The sequence below is a fragment of the Agelaius tricolor genome, unplaced genomic scaffold (genome assembly GCF_023055355.1).
Source record: "Agelaius tricolor isolate 1412-34295 unplaced genomic scaffold, bAgeTri1.0.p SCAF_2, whole genome shotgun sequence".
Lineage (NCBI taxonomy): Eukaryota > Metazoa > Chordata > Aves > Passeriformes > Icteridae > Agelaius > Agelaius tricolor.
In genome coordinates, this window is record NW_027269262.1 from 10637404 (window position 1) to 10658388 (window position 20985).

Consider the following 20985-nt stretch of genomic DNA (forward strand, 5'->3'; position numbering starts at 1 on the left):
GGATGGCAGCATACTTGCTGCAATTACTCTCTTCTGCTATGAAGCCTTTTGGGTATCTCCAGGGAGCCTGGGAAGGCCCTTCCAGTTCGGTATTGCAGAAATGTGTGGAATATATAAAAGGAATTACAGATTCAGTGTCCCTTAGTTCACCTTCCTTAAACTCCACCTGTGAATTGTACCATCACAGAGCTTCTTCCCTGACTTAAGGTGTATGCATTTTTCTTCACACCCCAGGAGAACAGAAATAATGAAAGGGAGATGGGAGTAAAGCAGCAAAAAGGTCACTATAGGAGAACTCTAGCTTTTCAAATTTGAGCCTTTCAAGGAAAAAAGTTGCTGATTTTCTCTTCCTGCAGAGTATCATAAGGCAGCAAGAAGGTCATTGTAGGGGAACACTAGCTTTTTCAAAATTGAGCCTTTCAAGGAAAGAATTAATGATCTTCTCTTACTGCTGAGTATCACAACTGCAGGTGTCATAGAAAGAAGACAGGAGGCTCTCTGTTGAAAATAAGTGAAGGATGTGCTTGTTGTTGTTTTTTGGGGTTTTTTTTGTGATTGCAACTGTGTTTCTACCTCCAAGAATGATCATATTCATTGAATCTACATAAACAATGCCATCATGATCTCAAGCTCTGGGCATGCCTGCTCTAAGTGGCTACTGTTCCTTCCCTTCCTCTGAATAACCCAATGGTCAATTTAAATGAAGAACACCAGAATGGGACAGGGCTCTGAGGGTTGTTAATTTTTTTAAATTTAATTATTGATCCATGAAGAAGAAAAAGTGAGAGACCATCTTCTGTTCAACATCAGAGCAGCTACAAAGGTCTATAGGAAATGATTGGTTTTACTACTGCAAGTGCTCCTATGCTTGGTGTAAGATGACCCAAATTTCCATCCATCTCATCTTCTAATGGCACTCCCTCTTGTTTTTAAATAATATTTTCTTTAGAGTATCTGGTCAAAACTCCAGAGTGACACCAGTGTTTCTGAAAGTTGTATAACATAACAATTATTTAAAAAAAAAAAAATTTCAGCCATGAGTCATGTGAATGTCCACTGATGATCATGCACACTTTCCTGCTCTTCCCTCTCCTGTCATTAAAACTTAGTGCTTCTGTGACAGTCACCAAGATGACATACAGAACTACTGATGGGGCACCACAAAAACCACTATTTACTATTCACTGAATTACAGTCATAAATGTTAGCGCTTCTTTCTCTCCACCCCAGGATATACAGGCTTGTTTCTACTAAGATCATTTTGTATTGACTAACTGCATAGAAACAGAAACAGCACAAATTATACTTTTTTTTTTGAGCTAGAAACCGGTCTGTTCAGCATCACATGCTGCCAAAACAAAATAACAGTTTTCTCCTTGTCCCACAAGGACAGCAGCTCACAGGGTCACATTTAAAGCAGTGCAGATAGTCACCAGGGCATCATTCACATCACCTGGATACTATTATAAAACCACATAGATGGCACAGAACAACCTTGGGTATTCACTTAGGATGCTACAACATTTTTCTAATGTTTGCTAACAGCTCCTCCAATCAGCCATATGCAGAATATAGCAAGTGCTTATGCACAGTCTGCTCCACTTCACTAGTGGTGTGAAAGCTGAGAGCAATGTAGCAACAGTAACTTTTGTTTAAAACTAGTGCACAATTAAGTGCATCTTCATATGGCTTAAGTGAGCTCCAGCTTCCTGTTCTGGAGTGTCTCTAGTAAATTCTCATTTTCTTTGTTCCTATTGCTCACATGCCTATGATGTGCAAAACCTGCAATTCAATTATACCTGCTCTGAACATGGTCAGAACTTCAGGCTGCAAGGAACCACACAAATAAACAAATAATCATGAGAGGGACACAGGACAATCTTGCAAGCAGAGAACCCTAGAGAAAATAAACCCCTGTATAACATGAACTGCCACCTCTTATGAAATAAATAAAAACAGTAGCAGCAAGTGGCATTACAGGTAATATACAGTTTTTCTTTGTAAGATCACCAGCCTTTATTCAATAAGACTATAAAGCAATTCCGCACTTGGAAAAGTGAGTAATTCTGCTTCTGTCTTGATTGTGATATGATGAGTTCTAATACAGCAGCAGAGATATCCTGGCAATTATAGTTTTTGCTGTGCACAATGCAGTAGTATTGTGAAAAATGGAGTCCCAGTCAGGAGTTTATCTTTGACTGTCACTTTTGAAACATGCTAAGCAAGTCTGAACTAATATGAGAAAAGGATTCTCCTCATTGTACTTTTTCTTTTGGAATAATTCATTAGCTAAATACTTTTCAGCCAGTACAGTCAAAGCCCTAGCTGGAGTCTCTTGCCTTATTTAAACAGATCCTACTAACTTTTCTTCTGTTATAATCCCCACTGCTATTTCACGTCAATCACCATTCTAAAAGAAACTCAGTAAATCCTTTTTTTTAAAAAAAAAAAAAAAAATTAAAAAGCTCTGAATTACCATGTCGGTGACAATCTCTGTCATTAGAATAAAGAAGAAAAACATATTCTCTTGTTACTTTTTGCTGTCTCCCCACAATTTTAAGATAAAGTAGAAATAAAAGTCATGGCAGGGTGAAGAGTTGAACTTCGCTAAAACTGCAGCCACCAGTCCATGGGCTTTTTATCAGGATCTTCTTTTTTTCACTTTTTTTTTTTTTTTTTGATAAAGCCAACATTTTCACCCAGAGAATACAGAATTTGCCTAGATTATGAAACATTGATCTAAAGTTTTTACATAATCCAAATTACCTCAAAAGTAAGGAAGCAAACAAGCACTTTTCCCCCTCCACTCTCCATCTGGCCAAAAAAGAAAATAGGCACAAGATGACTTCCATGATTACCTAATAAATTTGATTTGTTGTTACACACAAAAGTTTCCTTGGACTCTGCCGTGGTATTTAGGACCAAACTTATTATTGGTGCTCACTTCAGAGTCATCGGAATACATAATTTATGATATCCATTCTGTCCAGGAAAAAAAGAGATATTGCTTTAATATCTATTAGTAATCTGTCAAGTTATTCACATGGGGGAAAAGTGTTCATAAAGGCTGAGATTTTTCTCTGATTCCTTTCAGGTACCCCAGCAAATCCTGCCCCAAACCAGCTGGTACACTGCCTGGAACAGGCTGTCTCCTCTCTGTAGCTGTGCTGCAGTTGCCTTCCAGCAGTACAGAAGTGTCAAACCTGATCTAGATTCTTTCCTTCCTTCTGGGAAAATGTTTATCTATCACAGCATTATCACCTTCTGGACACTATTTTATTCACGTGTTGTAGATTTTATCCTCTCTACTGCTTGTAGACACTTTATGTTTATGAATGCTGAACAGGAGAGTAAGTCTGGGTGTCTGAAGATGAAGCCCAAGCAAAAGTGAAGCTAAGGTAGTCTTTGTAATACAAGTAGAAACAGCACCAGTGGGGCTGACATATATTTCTACAAAGCTGGAGTTGGTAACATCATGCAAGGTTCTTGTGTTGGCAGGCAGTAATGACAGAGAAGCAGCAGCCCAGCCCTGGCTCTTGAGCTGTTCTGTGTTTGCTCACACGCGATTCAAACAGCGATCCCCAGCCAAGGCTCACCAGTGTGGTCAGCAGTGGATCAGTATGCACTGGCACACGGACAGCTGGGCTATCCAATCTTCTCAGCCTCCAGCCAGAATGAGCCATGAGAGGCTGGTGCCACTGGCTCAGCCTGGACTCCTGCCACAGCCAGGCTGGCAGCACTAGAAAGCTGCCACTCTCTCTCAACTATGCAACATGCTTGGGTTTTCCCTTCCTCACCCTTCGTCCTCTAAAGATGTGAGGCTCACCCATCACTCTGAAAAATGGCAAGGAGTTCCAAAGGGTGACCACCCACACACACTGCCTCCGGTTTGCTATTTTCTTAGCACACCTGCAGAGCAGAGAGGGGAAAGAGGTGCACCTTCAGCTCCAGCAGGAGAACCCCACCCCACCCATCCCTCTCACCAGCCACCAACCTCAAAGACAAGAAATGAGGCACAACAGAAGTACCCTATCCAAAGGCTCCCCCTCCAGAAATAAGAAATCAAGATTGCATTTGCGATCTAGGGAAGAAAAATACTTCCTAAAATGCTTGATCTAATCTCAGCTGAACTGAATCTGTCTCAACTGAGCTTCATGTATCAGAGTCAGAAACAGAGACATGCCTGTAAAATCTCTTCGCCAGCCTCAGCTGGGTAGTCCTGGTAAATGTCCTGGGAATAGCAAAGATGAATATTGCAACGCAACAAAAACACCCGGAGGGTATCCTAGCCTGATGAGGAATTATATTAGGCTCATTGAACCAACTCCTGGCTGATTAAAAACATTCAGCATTCACCATATAACAGTGTAGTAATTCAATAGTATTATTTGGATGTATTTTCATTTGCATAAATAAAGCCAAGAGAAACACCATTTCTGTGCCATAAATTGTTGCTCTTCAAGGTTTCCGAGAGTACCACTTTCTTTTACTTGGGAGCTGCTTAATAAAATATATTCATCATAATTTAGCCTTCTCTTGTGTGTGGTGCTCTAATCCTCCTGCAAGATCCCAAGGAGACAAATCATAGTAAATGACTAAACCTTTAATTTACTTTTGATTAAAAAACTTAAGGGAAGGAGAAGCAATATATACACATGGGCAAACTGCTACAAAGGCAACAGAAACTTTGGAAGGTGGAACTGCTTGTCTCTTTTTCTTTTCAAGATTTCAAGTGGACTAAAACAGGCCTTACATATGTTGAGAGGAGCTCTTATTCACTTAATGGAAAGATGTGCAAGTCAGTCAAATAAACACTCCTGCTAATTTCAATGTTTGTGTTAGACTGAGTTAACCCTTTGTCGCATACATTTTTGTGTAGGAGAAAATGAAGCATGAAAACAACATAGTTTCTTAAATTATGAAGATAAGGAACTTATATTCCAACTAAAAATGTAATCTGGCACCATGAAAGAGAAATTACCCTCTAAATCTACCGGCATTACTACTCTTAACACTAAGCTAGAAAAATCAAATAAAACCAAAAACTCAAATGGCCATCCAAGTTTTAGAATAACTACTTACTTCCAAGAATCAATCTTATACTTTTTCTTCCACACATATCCTTGTAAACAAATAATACATTTCCCAGGAATAGATATAATAGAATTGTCATAAAATGGAATACTGTATTTTTTCAATATATACAAACACTACAGATTGGAAGCAAGCTTATATTAATTCTTTTGAAAAATCTCAACTTTAACACAGATAATGAATATGTCAAAGGTAATAGAATAAGAGAAAGCAACACTTCAAAAATTTTATGGGTTCCTTCTGTATGAAAAACTTGATAAAAAAAACAGCTTTAAAAATAGAGTTGTAAATGAAGTATAAAACAACAGGCAAATTATCTTGACAAGGAAAAGGGCAGAGTCAAGATTTTGTGTTTTGAAACACAACACACACACCAGATCAGGTGGTGTAGCCAGAGATAACAGAACAAGAGAAACAAATAAAACAAGGCAACCTTTGATTGACATGAGCATCACCTCTGTATTACTCATTTCTGTGTTTTGGATTACTTATCAAGGCAAAACTTGGACTTCCTTCCAGTCAGTTCAAAAGAGCCTAAAATAAAATCAGCCCCAAAAAGCAATCTTCATATAAACACAAGAAATAAACTCTCTTCAATTTCCTCTTTGAGTAGAAAGGAGTTAAATAACTTTTCTATATAAGAGTCATCTCAATTTTAAATTACATGCTCTTTAGAAACTTGAACCTTTAAAGTCCTAAGAGTCCAGATCTAATCCTGCCAAAATTTACATCCCAAGCTACAGCTCAGGCCATGTGTAAATATGTAGCAGTGCTGTATCTACTCCCTTTGCAGGACTGGGATGCTTAGCGAACCACCAGTTACGTCTGCAGTCACAAAGGAGGGTGGCACTAATTGTTGGTCTGAAGATTCCAAAAAAGTGGCCAATATTTCTGCTGTCACTTGCTATAGATGATTCCTTTACAGTCAAGAGATGTGGTAGTCAACTAAGAGCACCTAATTGCCACTCCATAATCCTCAACTTACATGACTGGGCCTTTATATCAACTATTTAAAAGTCAAGTACATGTTTTGCTGGTAGCCACCCAGGTGACTGCAATCACAGCTCCTCTCCTCATACAGACAGGGTGGAACACCACAGATTTTCAGGGAAAATCAGGTTCTCTGCCCTATTACTTATTCCCTAATAAACTGATCAGCATTGTCTTAGGTACACACATCTCTGGATGTGCCACATCCGTACATCTGTGAGTATCTGTACAGTGTCTGGAGAACAAAGATAAAAACTCAATCCTATCTTTCTTTAAAAGCCCACAACTCCACACCAGCTCCATGGAGCAGCAGCTGAGCAATGCAAAATTTCAGTGTCTGCCAGCTCAACAGGCCTCTCAACTTAGCCAGATGTGACAATCACTTTTTCTGATTTACACTGGGTCTGTGTGTGTGTGTAGAAAACCAAACATCAAAATTAAAACAAGCCAAATATCCTTCATTCATTCTGTATTTAACTGGTCATCAATTTGTTATATTTGTCTCATTCTGTATTTATTTTTTTACACATACACACATATGTATGCATGTATGTGCAAATGTAAATCACTTGGACTGTGGGAGACAAAGGTGACCCAGGAGCTGCTATATAAATCTTGGATTCAACCTCCATTTCTTCAACAGGCAACCCTTGGGAAGTCAATAAAACTCAGATGCTTCCTAATTTCTCACTAATATTATTTCATCTGAGACACTGTATCTTCATTAGAGATATTAACTTTACTTTCAGGTACCTGCCTAAATTGGGAGGCTCTGCTCCCCCTGCGGTCAGACATAGAAAGAGGCTGCCCAGCAGATCAATCCAAAAAGCTCCACACATTCTGAAGGAAGCTTCCATCCAACTGGAAGACTTTCATTCTCTATTGAGTTTAAAAGGACAGTAGGAAAGCTCCCTTTAACTAAGGCAGCTGCACTCTTTGCCTGCAGTGTGCATGTGTGTCAGCCTCTGGTGTACTTCAGTTCCAGCCCACAACAAGGAATGTGACATCGCTATCTCAGCATGGTCTCAGGGGAGTACGCACAGGAAGGGCTGGGAGAGTCAAGGTACTACAGTAGTTTGGTTGTACAGGAGACAGACAGTGACCTAAATTGACCCTGAGAAATTTGAGATGCAGAGCTGTGAAGCTTATGCAGCAGATTTAAATCACTTTGGGTGCTCCTGTGGGAAGAACCAGTCCATCCAACAGTTTTACGTCATGTTCTTGGGAGGCCCCAGATGCTCGATACACCAATACCTCTGTAACTTTAATTTCACCTTGAAGGGTTTCAGGCATGTATTTTAAATTCATTATATTTACCCTTCTACACTACATCCATACAAACACATACAGCATTAACTATTTCAAGGTCCCCACAGAGAGCTCTTAGCAGAGACAGAACATGGGCCAGCCCACAACTGAAGCCACATGCACCATCTGCTCAAACACTTTAATGTAATTTACCAGGCAAGAGCTGAGCAGGAAAAAAAAAAAGATAGATAAAAGAGATTAGATTTCCCCTAGTCCAAAATACCTCCTGCTGCTTGATATATGAACTAATTCACCCATAACTAATATTTCATTTAAGAACATATTCAAAAAATTTTTTTAAAAAAGTCCTGTGCCTGCAAGGTAACATTGATATAATTCTTCTGTTAACCTGCTGCCCATTGAGAACTGTCCAGACTGATAATCCTATTGCCAAAACCAAAAAGGAGTGTACTACTTAAGAACTTTAAAGTTGTTACTTCCATTCAAATTGCAATTTTGATGAACTTCAATAAATAAAGAGTAAAGAGAAATATTTATTTACTGCAGCATTGAAGTCAAACAAGTTCTACATGTTAAGACTTGTATTTGGCTGAAAGTGGCAGCCCTGGGCCTAGTACTATTTGAATTTTGGGAAGAAGTCCTGCAACTGATCTGTAAAAGGGATGGATTCCAAATGGCAAAAACTTATACTTTAAGAATCAGGTTTCATAGAGAACAATCCTCCAGCTTTTAAAACAAAAGCAATGATGTGAAGAACTCATGACAAACTCCTTTTGTCATGTTCAACAGTATGAATGAAGATGTTTAGACAGGTTTAGCAATTTTTCCTCTATTAGAAATACTCACAAAATTAACAAGAAACTAGGACAACTACCTTAAATTCAGCTGGCATTTCCTCTTCCAAATCTCTACACCATTCACTACTCCTTTTAAGTTGACAATAAAAAATAAAATTTAAAAAAACCCATAAATGAATAAAATCAGTTTATTAAGACTGTAAATATCACTGTTAATTTCTGATGTGAAAGGTAGAAAAATCTGCATACAGCAGGAAAGTTCTTCCAATTCCTCTTACTGATACCCTAAATACAGCAGCCTTCATGATTCATAATTTTAGGAAATGAGACTTTAACCTGAGCTGTCCCCACCCCGAGCTGAGTGTCTGGCTGTGTGCCAGGATGCTTCAACATCCTCTAGCAATTAAAAGCCATCATCTGCAGCAGACATCATCCCAAAACCTTCCCTTTTTTTCAACTCAAGGCTCATTAAAGGCCAACACTGCAAAATTAATATTAAGAATTATAGAAAAGGAAAAAAAGAAGCCTGGAGAAGGCGCAGGCAGGAGCAATCATGACTCAACATACAGATAAGCTCCCATGTAGAGAAGGACTGTCTGACCAGCACTCTTTTGCTTGGAAAGAAGTCAGTGACAAGACCTACAACTGAACTCTAAACAAATATTGAGTGGCTTAAACAAGGAAAAAGAGAGAGACTCACTAACTCTTCTCGCATGACAGAAGAGCTCTAACTGTATCTCTAAGTTGTTGGTCAGAACAAGGAAGAAGTGATTCCTCATGCAAGTTAGGCAAATTAAGACATTGCAGAGAGTAAACATTTACTGGGACTCAAACATTTCAACAAATGAATGGAAGAAAATTCCACAATGACTATTGAAAACAAAGATACCACTTTCAGCTCAGGAAAGACGCAGCTGCAGGAGCGTATCAGGGAAGGATCAGTATAACCATGCCTGTTCTACTCACCCGTACGTACTGGCTTGGGAAGTCATCATGATACAGCAATGCCTTGGACTTGAGGTTGGATCTGGTATGCCACCCTTACATTATTTTATTGTATACCTCAGGAGTTAAAAACATCATGAGAAGTCTTACCAAAAAAATTACAGGATTCTCTTCTTTTTGCTGTTTGTTTGTGGGTTTGGGTTTGTTTTGGGGTGGGGAGGGAGAGTGTTTGGGTTTGGTTTTATTTTTAAATTATTTGGCTTATAGTTTCATGGTTTTTATGTAAACTTCAGTTCAATTTACTTGCTTCCATCCCCAGCTAACATATTCTGCAACACTGAGCACTGAGAACATTGCCATTGATTTCCATCAGCAAAGGATCACACCCTAACTGCTTCCAATTTCACAGTTACTAAGCAACACTAAGTGATCACAGCCTCTGAGCAAGCAATGTCCTGTATTCAAAGGTTTGAATTGTAGAACTCCATAAAGACTTGGAACTTGGGCACCTACCAATGAACACCAGCTCTGCAAGTCTTAGATAACAAACTCTTGAAGTACAGAAATACATACCTTTGGTGCTGTTAATTGAATTTAGCTCTACTGAACCACAAAATTTCCTTGTACACTCATCATGGACCTAAAACTGGGAGTATTTTCTAATATCCTGCAAAGTTTTTTTGTATTTTTCCCAGGATTTACCAGAAAACAAACCCTTTTATTTATATTGAAATTCATACACAGCCCTCCTATTAAAGTTACATATTCAGGGATAAAGATGAAAAAGAAAGCACACAAAACCAGGACATTAAACACCATCAGCCTTAGGGGAATATACAACATCATCCCTTACAATTCAGTGCATCTTTGGAGTACTGAACATTTTTTTAATTATTCATAAAAACACTGTAAAAGGATTTCTGTTTTTCCTTTAAAATAGTATCACTGGTAAAAATACTATAACTATTAGAAAATAGTAAATAACACCATGCTCTTCATTTTATTTGTTGTAGGAGATTTTCCTGAATGCAAACAACTCTTAAAAAATAATCAATAGCTAAATTTGCTTTAATGAAGATGGTACTTGCAGCCTTTACTAAATTATACTTACTCATCTACACACCAAGACAACAGAAACCTTGCTTGCTGCTAACATGGAAAATCTGAATGATCTAGAAGACTGGATCCATTACCCAGTGAACGACTAAGAATGAGACTGGCTGCTCTCCCTTGGAAAATCCTGAACTGGTCTAACATTTAAAAAATGTGAAATTGCAAGGGTGAGAAAGTGCTATGGAAGCCCACGCATGAGAATGCTGCAAAAAAAAGTAAGTGCTGCAGAAACCTCTGGTGTTTCATGTACATCCATTCACACACTTTCACAAATGTATACAGTAATTGTTTAGGGACACAGTTTAGCTCTTTTCACACCCATTAGAGGATCCTAATCATAAGAGTTGAGCAACATAAAAGCTTTTGAAGCAGAAAGCCTGGACGTTGTGTGTTACATCTAATGGAAATAATATTACACAGAAGTCTTTCACTTCCGAGACTGATTAGAAGCTGTACCGTATTTACCACAGTATGAAGATAACCTGAGAGAACACTAGCATAAATCATTAATTCATTGTGGAGAAACTCTGGAAGAGGATATGTTTCTAAAAGGAAAATGATCACATTAAAATGCAAGCAAACTTTGAGGAAAACAAGCTGTGCCAAGTAAATGGTGCCAAAATTAAGCAATTCATAGTTACCATATTTGGTCTTCAATAGGAAGAATTTAGAGCACATGAAAATACAACAACAGCATAGCAAACCAATGGGAAAAAAAAAATCAACTGAGTGTTACGTTAGCTATCTGAAAAGCTTGCTGGAATTACACAGATCCTATTCCAAAAGGCTCATGTACCTAATAAATAGTTCTGGAAGACAATGAACAACACTAAGCACATGTAGACTCTCCTGTGCTTCCTAAGAATTGTCTATCTCCAGTAAATGAAAGAGCAAGCATGCAAAATTCTCCATATAAAAAGTAATTAGAAAAAATTAATCAATTTCTCCTCTCCTTCTTTAATACTTATGTATCAGTTTTAGAAAGCAAAATGATCAGGTGGCATTGCTCTGTAATAATTTCAATTAAAATAAATGATGTTGCTTTTAATGCAATTTACAACCTCATAAGTAACCAACCTGAAGAGAAAAGCAATAAAACCAAAGAAAAAAGCTACCCACCATTTACCCAGCGACCAAACAGCAACATGAAAGATATCACATTCCTCTTTCTATGCTTTAGATACAGAGGAGCATTTTGATATCCCAAATACTTAGGGATGTTATTTGCTATTGAGACTTTTAAATCGTTACTAAGAACACACTTAACATCTCTTGGGAAAATAAGAAATGCCGTATACCCGAACTTGCTAGGTCCTCTTTTAAGGCTGACATCCCTCTGTGTCCTTACTGCACACAATAAAAGGCAAGCCTTCTGTTTGCAGGCTTCAGGTCACTTGCTCAGTTGCTACCCTTAAATCATGGCATGCGAGGGCTGCATTCCACCTGAGGAGTATTCGTGGCGGCTGCCAGACAGAGATGCCTGGGCTCACCAGGGTAGAAGGGGCATTCCAGGCTGTGAAGCTGATTGCACTGGAAGTGCTTGCTAACAGAGATGTCAATGAAGTAAAGGAGTTTCAGTACCTGAGTTAACAAGCTGCTGCTCCATGACCCCGCAGCCCAGGACCTCCATCCATTCTCCTTGGAAGTTGATCTCCATCTCAAAGGAAGGGTGAGTAAATGGGAAGTAGCAATCTACCCATCTGACTTGCAGTCCTGTAGCAGTGTTTAAAAAATAAATAAATATGAATTTATGGGTGTATGCTTAAAAGGCCATCCCTCCAACCATCTGTAAAATTTGCCTTTCAACTAATGGCATGAATTACAGCAATCCAGAGAAAATAAATAGCAAACAAACTAATTTACAACACTTGTGCAAGGTGATAAATCTTAAAACCTGTGGAAAAAAATGACCATGTCTTTTCTAATATGAAAAATGCTTTGTGCAATTCAAGCACCCTTTGAAACCAAATCAATCATTTGTCAAATTCTGGTAACCACCTGGCATCGAACAAAAATGAGCCAAGATAATGGAAAAGTCAGTAATTTTGTTATTCTTTGCACCAGGAAATGACTAACTGCTTCTCACAGGAAAAACTAGCTAAGTCTTTAATTTTTACTTAGTATTTTATGGATCGTCTAGACAAGTAATTTTTTTTCATCAAAACTTAATTAAAATACAGAGCTATTCTCTCTGTATATGTTTAAAAGTGAAAGTTAAAAATGGATATTAATATACACAAATAGAAATATATTTTCACAGAGTTGTACATTATTAAGGTATGCAACACATGCACAGAGCATTCTGGACTTGGTAGATAAGTGTAAGGGAAAAGCCCCACTTGGTAATTCCCCACCATCCCCCCCAGCTCAGCATCTCTGCAGGTACCACTGCCCAGAGCAAGGAAAGTCCTGGCATCTCAGAGCAGTGCAGCCAGAAGAGGACAAGGTCTTCCTTCCCAAGGTCTTCAGTGCTGCCTAAAGCAGAGTTGTTTCAAAGTGCTCATTATATTTGATGAGTTTTAGTTCTTCTAATGATTTACAGATGCTTTGCTTCACTAATTTTTTTTTTTTATCTAACCATTAGTTGTCAGGAAAAAGTCTCAGAAACATGAACCATAAAAACTTGATAGAGAACTGAAATGCAAATTCTGTAAGCTAAGCTAATGCCTTAACCCCAAACACATCTTCTCTTCAGTTAAGCCAAATGCTAATCAGAGTCAGGATCATGAAGAACCAGGCAGGTCCAGCTTCAAAAATAAAGAGCTGAACCTTATTTTTGAAAGGCAAAGGTAGTGTGAGTGACAGCAACTGTTAAAATTCCTGGTTTGATCTTCAGATTTTTTTGGGGATGTTTCATAAGAGGAATGTAAAACATGAAATTGCATGATTCATCCTAAAATTTTTCAAATAAAAATATTTAAAGTAGCCTCAAAAACTAGATCTTCATTGATTACTTCTGAAACATGAAATGTAGCTACAGAAACTGAAACAATAAATTACAACAAAGATGTATATGCATGGCCAAAACATAAAATACCTCCTAACAGTCACAGGAAAATTTTCTAGATGCTATGAGAAATGAAATGGCAAGGCAGGTTTCAAAGGAAACAGACTGGCACTTCTAGATTTTCTCTGATTTCTTAAAAACCAGTCTCAGGAAAGTATATGAGTAATGGAAAATCTTTTTGATAATTGTATAGACAGAACTCAGAAAACCAGAAGTATTTACAATAGTTTCATTCCCAATTGTAGGGTGACAGCAATCACTATATTGCTCCTTTTTACCTGCATGACAATTAAAAAAATACATACATGAAAAGAGTCACGCGTATACAATAATATAGTGTGAAGAAAACATTTTTTTAAATTTCCTGATCTTGGCATTTTTAATCCTTGGGCTGTGCACATATAAAATATTCTCATTTAGCTTGCAAAATTTGCAAATGCAGCAACTACTTTGAATATTCAACTAGTTTGCATTCAGTAACAACATTCAGATAATTGTTTCTTATTAATCCTCTGATTACTTAAAAAATGAAGCTCTGTGAAAAAAAGGATTTCTCAGCTGTTTGTTCTTAATTAAAATAAATTTTTAAAGGTAAAAAAAGAATTTAAAGCTCTTTTTATTCTTGAATTTTAATGCATATTAGTACTTAAGAGGCTTCTGGTTTAAATGCAAATAAGCAAACAAACAACATTCTGAATAAACCAAAACAAATTCACAATGAAGAGACAACTCTCACCTTCATTCTGTTCTCTAAATTAATAGTTAATCCCACATACCACAATAATTTTATTCATACAGTATCCAGGCCATTGGGAATACCTCTGTAGTTTATATTCAAGTGTTCTTTCAGACTTTTGCTCTGGAAGACTTAACTGAAAAGCAGAGGGTGCTCAGCCTTTGGCAACATTAACTGCATTTCTATAGAGTGCCACAGAACCAATGGGTACATTTATTATTTAGATAAAAAATATTGTCTTGGTGCTCAATTTATTCCCAAGGAGTAAAGGGCATCACTTACACTCAGCAAATTAAACCACTAAGGACTTTAAAGGATTATGATGATTAGGCTTCCTGTAGTACTATGTAATTTTCCTGATTTGGCCTAGTTTGTTTCTTCACATACAGACTATGAAATACTGGCAAAATTGATCTTTTCTAGAAATTTTAGGAGGCCAAGAGACACATATCTTTCTTAAAACAAGCACTTACAAGAACGCACTGCTGAATCTAATCAAGGCCTGACCACTAGACACAAACTTTTCCTGTTCAAAGAAATTATTTGTGTTATCAGACATAAACACACTTGCTCATTTCAGAGCCTCACAGTGCTCATGAGAGTCCTTCCAGTGGGTAGAGGTCCATTCAAAACTGTGCTGGGCTGAACACCAGGCTCCCAGCAAAGCTGGTCTACCACTGCCCTCCTCAACTGGACCAGGGGTAGAAAATTTAATAAAAGACTCATGGGTCAAGATGAGGGCAGGAAGAGATAACCCAGCAATTACAGTCATGGGCAAAACAGACTTGACTTGGGGGAAGTCGTTCCATTTATTACCAATCAAATCAGAGCAGGATAATGGGAAATAGAAACTAAACCTTGAAAACAACTTCCCCCATCCCTCCCTTCTTCCAGGCTCAACTCCACTCCCAAAATCTCTAGCTCCTCACCAGCAGTGGGGACGGGGAATGGAGATGGTGGTCAGCTCATCCCTCATTTTCTCTGCTACTTTTCCCCTGCTCCAGGGTGAAGTCATGCCCTCTGAAGACAGTCCTTCATTAATTGCATCAGCATAAGTCCCTCCCACAGCATACAGTCCTTCAGGAACCTCCTGCTCCAGGACAGGTCTCTCCACAGGGCCACAGGTCCTGCCAGAAGCCTGCTCCAGCACAGGGTTCCAGCCTTCTTTGGGACTCTACCTGCTCCAGCATGGGGTCCTTCATGGGCTGCAGGTGGACCTCTTTATTTCCATGGACCTCCATGGGCTGGAGGGGCACAGCTGTCTCACCATGGGCTGAATCTCAGGGGAATCTCAGCTCAGGCACCTGGAGCACCTCCTCTCCCTCCTTCTCCATTGACCTTGCGTCTCAAGCAAGGTATCTGAAGGGCTGCTCCTCACACGTGTTCTCATTCCTCTCGCTGGCTGCAAATTGTGCAGGATTTTTTCTTGTCCCTTTTAAAGTGAGTTATCCCAGAGGTGCTACTGCCATCACTGATGGGCTCAGCTTTGGCCAGCAGTGGGTCCACCCTGGAGCTGGCTGGCACTGGCTCTGTCAGACATGAAGCAAACGTCTGGCAGCTCCTCACAGAAGCCACCCCTGCAGCCTCCCCGCTACCAAAAGCTTGCCATGCAAACCCAATACAGTAACTTATATGTCAGATCAGTATGGAAACAGTGAATAATTACTGTTATTTCTGAACACTGAATCCAGGTAAAGAATTGGTCATAGCCTGCACTCAAAAGTAATGGTGTTATTAGATATTAAGCTAAACAAATGCTAGCCTAATTGAGTCTCATAATGAAAAAGGCTTGACCAAAGGCACTGAAAAAGAAAGAAAAGAAAAAAGAACAAACCAAACACATAAAAGCAACCTATTAATACACTACAGCACAGAAGCAACAAAGCCTGAGACCCAGATGGTCTTCACTGACCAGAAATCCTCTTTGTTGCTGTGAGGATTATTTTTAGAGACAAGGTTATGGAAGAAAAAGGAGAGGGGTGCAAGGAGGGTGCTGGGAAGCACAGAAGGTATTGAACTGTGGCCTCTTGAGGTGTGTATCAATTTATAAGTACTCTGCACCTCATTGTTTCAGATAATTCATCATACTTGCAGCAGACAGGAGCTGGCTGCCCATATAAACCCCCACATTTTTCAGAAGTTATTAGCCAGACCATTATGTCCTTTATAATTTTATTTTTTTTTAACTCATTACACCCATAGATCTCCATGCACTCAAAGGAGGTATCAGTACAAGAGAACTAAGAAGGAGAATGAGCAGAACATGTTTGATTTAAAAGATATCCAGTGGCTGTTCAGTGGGAATCAGCAGTGGCAAAGCCATCAGTCAAAGCACTGCATTACTCACTCTCCTGCCTTCCCTTACCAGTGCCTAGGAACCGGGTAGATAAATATGGGATAGCAGTGAATTTTGAGCCATTTCATGTAAAGCAACAAACCACAGAACCAGCACACAGTCATTATTTTCTATTTGCTATAGTAAGATTACTTCTGAATCTCCCAGAGTGCAGAGAGCTTTTGACAAGCTACAGAGGGGTTAGAGAAAGAACCATAGTTGAAAAAGACTGGCTAATTTATGAGGAAATTTTGGGCAGCCTTGTTACTAGGTAACTAAAATAAGAACTAACAGACTACTTACACTGACAGAACTGTATGGGGAGATGGATGTGTAACTTAAATTAGTGGATTTTAGGTGTGCATTTTATGGAAGTAACAGAGGAAAACTAAGAAAGTTGATGTCTAGATGTAGTATTTGAAAAAGCATCCTGGCAGAAAATTGGAAGAAACTGAAAGACAGTTACTTGTAGAATGCAAAATCAGGCATGTCATACCATCAGAAAATGCCATAAGAAGAACTACTTTACATTGTCAAACTTTTAAGGCAACTGATTGGATATTCCAGAACTTTCTTCCTCCTCTAACATCTGTCATTACTTTGTCTGTTGGCAAAGCCAGAAAGACATAAAAAGACAAACTTTTGTAATAAGGGTAAGTGCAGATCCTATGAAGTTTTTGACCTTCCTCAGGACAACACAGTGATTTCTAAACAACTTTGTTTTGTCAACACTGAGTTGTTCAAATAGTGTGGAAGGAACCAGGTAGAGCCCAACTGTCTCATAAAATACTATAAAAAATAACCTAAAACACCACAAAAAAAAAAAAAAAGGCAAGTCAGTGGTATGACCTTTCTGCAGAGATTCTGCAGAGATTCTCAATCTATCATCAACCTGAGCTAGTAAATTCCCAGAGAAGCACTGCAGAAGCACACCTTCCAAGTCCAGGACTTCAGGTACAAGCTAGTTTATGCACAACTAACATGTACAGCAGTCTCAATATACAATCCAAAGAATCTGCCTGTAATAAACAGTTGACTGTATGACAATGCAACATTTCAGTCACTTACTGCAGCTGTGGTCATGCTATCCTGCTAGAAAAGATGTGCCACTTCACTACAATATTCTGCTGACAGTACAGGTTGTAAAGAATACAAATTATGCCAAGGATAAAGGAATAAAACTTTTGCTTTTAACAGAACAAGGTGCCTTATATCCACATATAGAAAAACAAACATTTTCCAAGAGCAACACATTTAAACACATTTTAAATATTAAGTTAAAATTTATAGGAGTCAAGATACAAAAAGTAATCAAGAGTACCATGTAAAGTAAAGAGCAAAGTACTAGTTAAAAGATGACAGCTATCAAAAGACAAATTTATTTATGTGTGCCTCAAGACTGTGCAGTGCAGTGCACCAATCTCACATACCTGGTGCCTAACATGAACTTTGAATACTTTGAATTCCTGTATTTCCATGAATGGGGAAGGGGGGAAATACACATATATATATACACATACATATGCAAATTTAAATTTAAAACCATATTAAACTTATTTCAATAACTATATATTGTGTTTGTATTCCAGGAAAAATGTTGGGGGTATAGAAATAGAAAACTCCAACAGTAAAAAGGTGGCATCTACCTTTAATTTGTACATTTAAAATAGTTTATGAATATATTTTAATGTCTTTATAGCTAATGGGTGGACTGTACAAGAACTAGTAATAGCCAACATGCTGAAGCTTAAAGTGCAGTATCTGTCAACAGTTAGAGAAGGATGCCACTGCAGTCTGAGATACCACTAATAACTCTGAGAAATTGTTCACTTTAAACATCCTCAGCATCTGAGGTTGATCTAAATTTATCATTCTTACTGTTACCTACTTTCATCCCAATTTTGTATGTTTCAAAAGGTCACTGTTAAGTAAAATACACCTACAAGAGGCTTTGAGCTGAGGAACTTCAAAATTTTTGTTCAGGTGGAATAGAACAATAACTGGTAAAAGTTTTGCACGCTATAAGTCAACTTGAAAAATGCAGAAAAATATTCGAGCAGTCATACCTAGAACTTGGTATCATTATCAATCCACTCTTGTAACTACTGCTTTAAGTGCAATAAACATCTTAAAACACCTTAGAAAGTAGGCAAGATACCTCATGCATTCTAATACCATCCAGTATTTCCTCAACAGAAAAACGAATCAGCTCAGAAGAGCAGCCTCCTTGCCAAGAAATAACATTAATGTAGCAATTTTGACTCAGGCCATTTATAAATTCAGTTCCTGAAACTGAAAGCAGGTATTTCTGAGGAGAGAATACTTCATTCATATACACATCCATTACCCTTCCTCATTCTACTGCAAGCACTAAAAAACAATTACTGTTCAGCTTGATGTGGACTTAGCAAACACGGTCTGCCCTCAGCTGGAAGGTTTAATTTATCCACACAAGGGATGCGGCATGTGGACACATGCATCCCTTCCCTGCTCCTGGTGCAGGATCTGAGTGCTGCCCAGCTGCACCCAAGCTCTCCTGCACCCCAGATGCGATGCTGCACCCATGCTCCATCCTTCTCACAGGAGGCCCACAAGGATGAAGCAGAGGGGGTCCTGCAGAGCTTTGTGCTGGAGCTGGAGTTGCCTCTCCTCGCAGGACCCACACTGTGCCTTTAGCACACGGCTTCTGCCAGATCACTGCTTGCAGCTGGGTCTCCACATGTCCCCACCTGCATTTGTGCCCACCACATTACTCTGACACACTGCACACCTAAACATTTTCACAAAAACCTGCTGAGTCAACACAGTGTTGTGTGCACCAGTATTCAGGAAAACCCAGAGAGGAATGTGTGGCCTCTTGGAAAAACTTATCTGGCAATTTCATATTACCAGCTGCCAACTCAACCCCTGAGTTTCCTGTCTGTGTTACACAGCAAAATGTTTCTCAAAGTCCCAATGACTATAGGCATAGGCAATCTGGGGGAAAAGGTGCAAGAACCCACCGTCACCAAAGATGTGAGTCATGAGCTTCGTGAGCACTTGCTTCAGGTTGAACTCCACCAGCCTCACTGCCTCCATGGTGTGACACTCCTGCTTGTGTGCAGTGCGATGGCCTTGCTCAAACAGCTGTAAACCTTCACCATCTTTAATGCTGGAGAACAACTAGAACAAAACCACAAAAACACTGTGTTTTGCATCAGTCACCTTCTGAATGAAAATAGAGAATGAAGTCTCATTGATTTAAGTGGGAATCTTACCTGCTAAGTCTACACTGTGAAAAACAAACAAAGACTGTGAGTTTCTACAAATTCTGTTCACTAAATGCAGAGATGAATCTCTGTAAGAACAAAAATGCTCAAATAATTAAATCTGGTTTATTTCTATCATCAAATAATATTATTAGCTATAGGAAAATAATAATTTACAAAATAAAGCATGTCTCCTTTTCTGATTCAGTTACTTTGGAAGTTACCATGCAGAACAAAGTACTCTGTACAGTGTATGTAAATTACACCCCAAAAACTACAAAACACAATGAACTCAATGGCATTTATCAGAACTTCAACTCTTTTAGTACTTGGATGATGTAAAAGAAACACCAAAACAACAAAAAAGAAACAAAAACAAAAAACAGAAACACAAAACAAACCCAAACCAATCAACCCCAAACAAAAAAACCCCCAAACTAAAAAAAACCCAAACCAAAAAAACAAACAAACAAACCCAAAACAAACCCTGGCAGTTTAATGAGACTAAAGCTGTTTACAGTTGATTCATCATGGGTACAAGTTTATATTCATTTAAGGACTACCATTTTCCTGTATGTTCCCATACAGCATCATTTTTGTGAACAAGAATTTTGTCTATGGGGCTTGTAAGGATTCATGATCTCAGGAGGGGGTTTTCCAGATAAGTTACGAAGCACAGGGACAGCTGTTTTGGGATGTGGCAGACTTGCTCTTCATTTGGACACTGCTCACCACCAGATCTGCTGCAAGTTGAAGATTTCTGCTTTCTGCATATTCCCATGTGCTTCTGGCCAGGTGATCCTGGCCAGATACACACCAGCAAATCTATATCCTTTCAGAGAGACCAATAAACAGATTCATTAAACAACACTGTTGGAGGCTCTGTGTCCTGGGAAGACAAGCAGGCAATTTCACAATCTAAAGAGTATTTTTGTTGGAAATCCTTACAGCTGTACAAAACCCCCATATCTGGGATGAAGTCTTGAGGGTAGGGCGAGCCAGTTGTGAAAGTGTTTCTAGTGCTCTTTCCTACCCCTCCTCCTCTACCTTCCCCTAGTCAATCAAGCACACACAGAGGGAAAAAACATGCACTGAGATTTTCTTTCCATTAAGCCTCCCAACATAAATAGCTCTTACTCAGGAGATGCCACGAATAGTGTGTAACCTTAACAACTCATGGATGCCCACAGAAGTTGTTTTAACCGCAGTTTGATGCCTTCAGAGCACTAAATGCTCTAAACAAAAAGTTCAAGTGAATCTCTGGTATTTCACAAATGCTAGATACAATTAATCAGGACTAGTTTCTAGCACATTTCCTACAGACACAACAAATGAAGAGTCTGAGTTTAGACAGCAGGCTAACTAGCACGACACTGGATTGAAGAAATAAAAAAAAAAAATCCATTCACATTTAACTTTGTATTGCTAGACACAAGTAGATTGCTGGCAGA

General features: G+C 38.7%; 1 protein-coding gene across 15 annotated transcripts in view; it reads right to left on the minus strand.

Moving 5' to 3' along the window:
• FARS2 (phenylalanyl-tRNA synthetase 2, mitochondrial) overlaps positions 1-20985 on the minus strand; it is a 231091-nt gene that overhangs the window by 146911 nt on the left and 63195 nt on the right. For 14 of the 15 annotated variants that reach the window (XR_011683305.1, XR_011683332.1, XM_071452559.1 and 11 more), the window contains 2 exons: positions 19289-19448; positions 11790-11921 (listed from right to left, as the gene is read on the minus strand). Coding sequence is in view for 13 of the 15 variants with exons in the window: in XM_071452559.1 (XP_071308660.1) it covers positions 11790-11921; positions 19289-19448 (292 nt within the window). In the remaining 2 variants the exon portion in view is untranslated. Of the gene's footprint in view, positions 1-11789; positions 11922-19288; positions 19449-19543; positions 19594-20985 lie in introns of those variants that run through there. The other variant, XM_071452591.1, reaches the window with a different exon arrangement.